Source organism: Olea europaea, chromosome 15 (genome assembly GCF_002742605.1).
Source record: "Olea europaea var. sylvestris chromosome 15, O_europaea_v1, whole genome shotgun sequence".
NCBI classification, from domain to species: Eukaryota; Viridiplantae; Streptophyta; class Magnoliopsida; order Lamiales; family Oleaceae; genus Olea; species Olea europaea.
The window spans coordinates 9,860,749-9,863,154 of record NC_036251.1 but is presented as its reverse complement, the minus strand read 5'-3'; the positions used below and the strand labels follow the sequence as shown (position 1 = coordinate 9,863,154).

The 2,406-nt window shown below is 31.8% G+C and overlaps 1 protein-coding gene across 6 annotated transcripts in view; it reads left to right on the top strand.

The window, feature by feature from the left end:
• Positions 1-1,043: 1,043 nt before the first annotated feature.
• LOC111410077 (phosphatidylinositol/phosphatidylcholine transfer protein SFH8-like) overlaps positions 1,044-2,406 on the top strand; it is a 13,350-nt gene continuing 11,987 nt past the window's right edge. For 4 of the 6 annotated variants that reach the window (XM_023040251.1, XM_023040252.1, XM_023040250.1 and 1 more), the window contains exons 1-2: positions 1,045-1,192; positions 1,294-1,428. In XM_023040251.1, coding sequence (XP_022896019.1) covers positions 1,395-1,428 — 34 coding nt within the window. In that variant the 5' untranslated portion in view covers positions 1,045-1,192; positions 1,294-1,394. Of the gene's footprint in view, positions 1,193-1,293; positions 1,429-2,406 lie in introns of all 6 variants that reach the window. The other 2 variants (XM_023040248.1, XM_023040247.1) reach the window with 1 other exon arrangement.

The following is a 2,406-nucleotide window of genomic DNA, read 5'->3' as shown; positions in this document are numbered from 1 at the left end:
ACCACATATTACACTTTCATTTAGGTTTGGATGCGGTTTGATTTGGATTGAATTCGACTCCAACTCGAAATCAAAATCAAAATCAAATTAGTCGGTAAACCAATTCTACCCACTCTAGCTCTTAGACCGAATCGAACCAAACCAAATTGGTTTGACTTGGTTTGGTTCAGTTTGCTTAGTCGGTTTGGACTTTTAGTCGAAAATGAATTTTTTTTTTTTAAATTGTTCAAGTTTTGAGCCTATTTAAATTACAAGAACTAAAATAATTAAATAACTTTATATTATAAAAATTATTGATTAACAAATACAATCAAGGTAATAAGATCAATGGAAAGTTTAAGAATTTTGCTGGTTTTTCATATATTATGTTACTCGACTGCCTAAGTAGGGAAAAAAATATTAAGTATAATATAATGAGCTTGTGAAAGAAAATTTTCAGTGTTATTACTTACCCACAATATTATAGATTTGAGGGAATCGAGATATATTTATGAGATATGGCTTTTTTTTTTAAAAGGTAAATATGTACGTGCGTTGGATTGGTTCAGTTAACCAACGGTTCGAGATTTCAAACCATAATCAAACCAACCTACCATAATTTTGTCTGATAGAAAATCAAACCAAACCAATTATCGATTTGATTGGTTTGATCGATTTTTCGATTTTTTTTGCTCGAGCATTTTTCGTTATGGAGAGGCGAGCCTTGATGGTGTCGAATAGCATGTGTCGAATGGTTAAATTGAAACAAAATTATGAATTGATTAATTAATTTGAAATGAAAATATAAAATTGATGACCAAATTGAAATAACTTAAAAATTGAGTGACTAATTTGAATCAAATTAATAAGTAAGTTTACTCCAGTGAATTTTTATTTATTTATTTATTATTATTATTTTTTTAACTCTCCACTTTGGATTCCTTATTCTATCCACACATTGTTACATTGCCACGTCTGATACTAACACGGATCCTCTTATTCTTAAAAATCGCTGCCGTCAATTTCGGGGACACTTTTTCTATTTTTTCTCCTTTTTGTATATAATTTATTTATTTCCAATAATCCCCTTTTTCTTTTTGGCCTTTTCACTTTATTCCACAGAATTTATTCCCTAATTTTTTGTGCCTTTACGAATTTTGAGGCGCATATTATCATCAGATCAATCAAATTTTCGTTACTGATATTTTCGAAGGTTCATTACGTAAACATATCCATTTGAAATTTCAATTTCTGAAAGTTTTGGGGTTTTAATTTTTTTTTTTTTTTTTAACTGAATGAAAGATTTGTTTTCAGTAAACGGACTACATAGAATCGGTTAAAACTTGATTGATTGGTCGATCCATCTAACGATCGATCATCAAGAGTTTGAGAAGTGTTGGTTGGCAAAAGTAGCGATGTCCGGACCATTGGATCGATTTGCGAGGCCATGTAAGTTAAATTTTCTTGTTTCAGACCATTTTCTTGTTGTTCTTCAGCTGCATTTGTGGTTAATTTATCATAATGGATGTTTGGTACTGTGAAGATCTATGGTTTATTCTTGTTTCAATCAGCTTTTTATTGTTTTTCCAGTTGCATTTATGTTTAATTCATCGTAATTGTAATTGTTTTGACTGTTTCAAGAACTAAGGTCTATTAGTAAAGCTGGGGCCTGATATTGTTAAACCGAACACGACATGTGCGCAAATATGCACCTTGCCGTTGGCAAGTCTGGATTCTGTGACGTTCTGTGAAATTCTCAAAAAGTTATTGCTGCTGTGTCATTTGAATTTATTGTCATGAACTAGATACCATAATAATGTTAAGAAAAAGAAGTGTACTGTTTGTTATATTTTTTCATTAATTTCAAAACCATTTTCGAGTTCATATGTAGAGACAGCCCCGTTACCCATTTTTTTCAAAATGCATTTTTTCTCTCTTTTTCTCAACTACACATTCTTTATTAAAATAATATTACACGTAAATAAAAAAAAAATCTTTATTTTTCAACCACACACTTCTCATCAAGTTATTATTCTAAAATGCATCTCAAACACAATTTTGAAAAGAATGCCAGCTCATATTGCCCCTGTTTGACCACATTAATTTCAATTCTATTACATTTCATTTTCCTCTCTCCTATTTTCAATCACACAATCTTCTATAAAATAATATTATACGTAAACTGAAATATTTTTTTTCTTTTTCAACTACACATTTTTCAAAAAAACGCTACTCCATCCATTTTCATTTCCCCAAAATGGAGCATGTTGCACGTACAGGGTCAGTTTTGCAGACCCCTACCAGATAACACACATGTGCGGGCCCCGACATAATTTTTTTTTTCCATGTGGGACCGACCCCCTACAGCAAGGGGTCGGTAAGACTTTTGTGAGGAAGTGCTCCGTACACAGAGCATTCCCCCCCCCC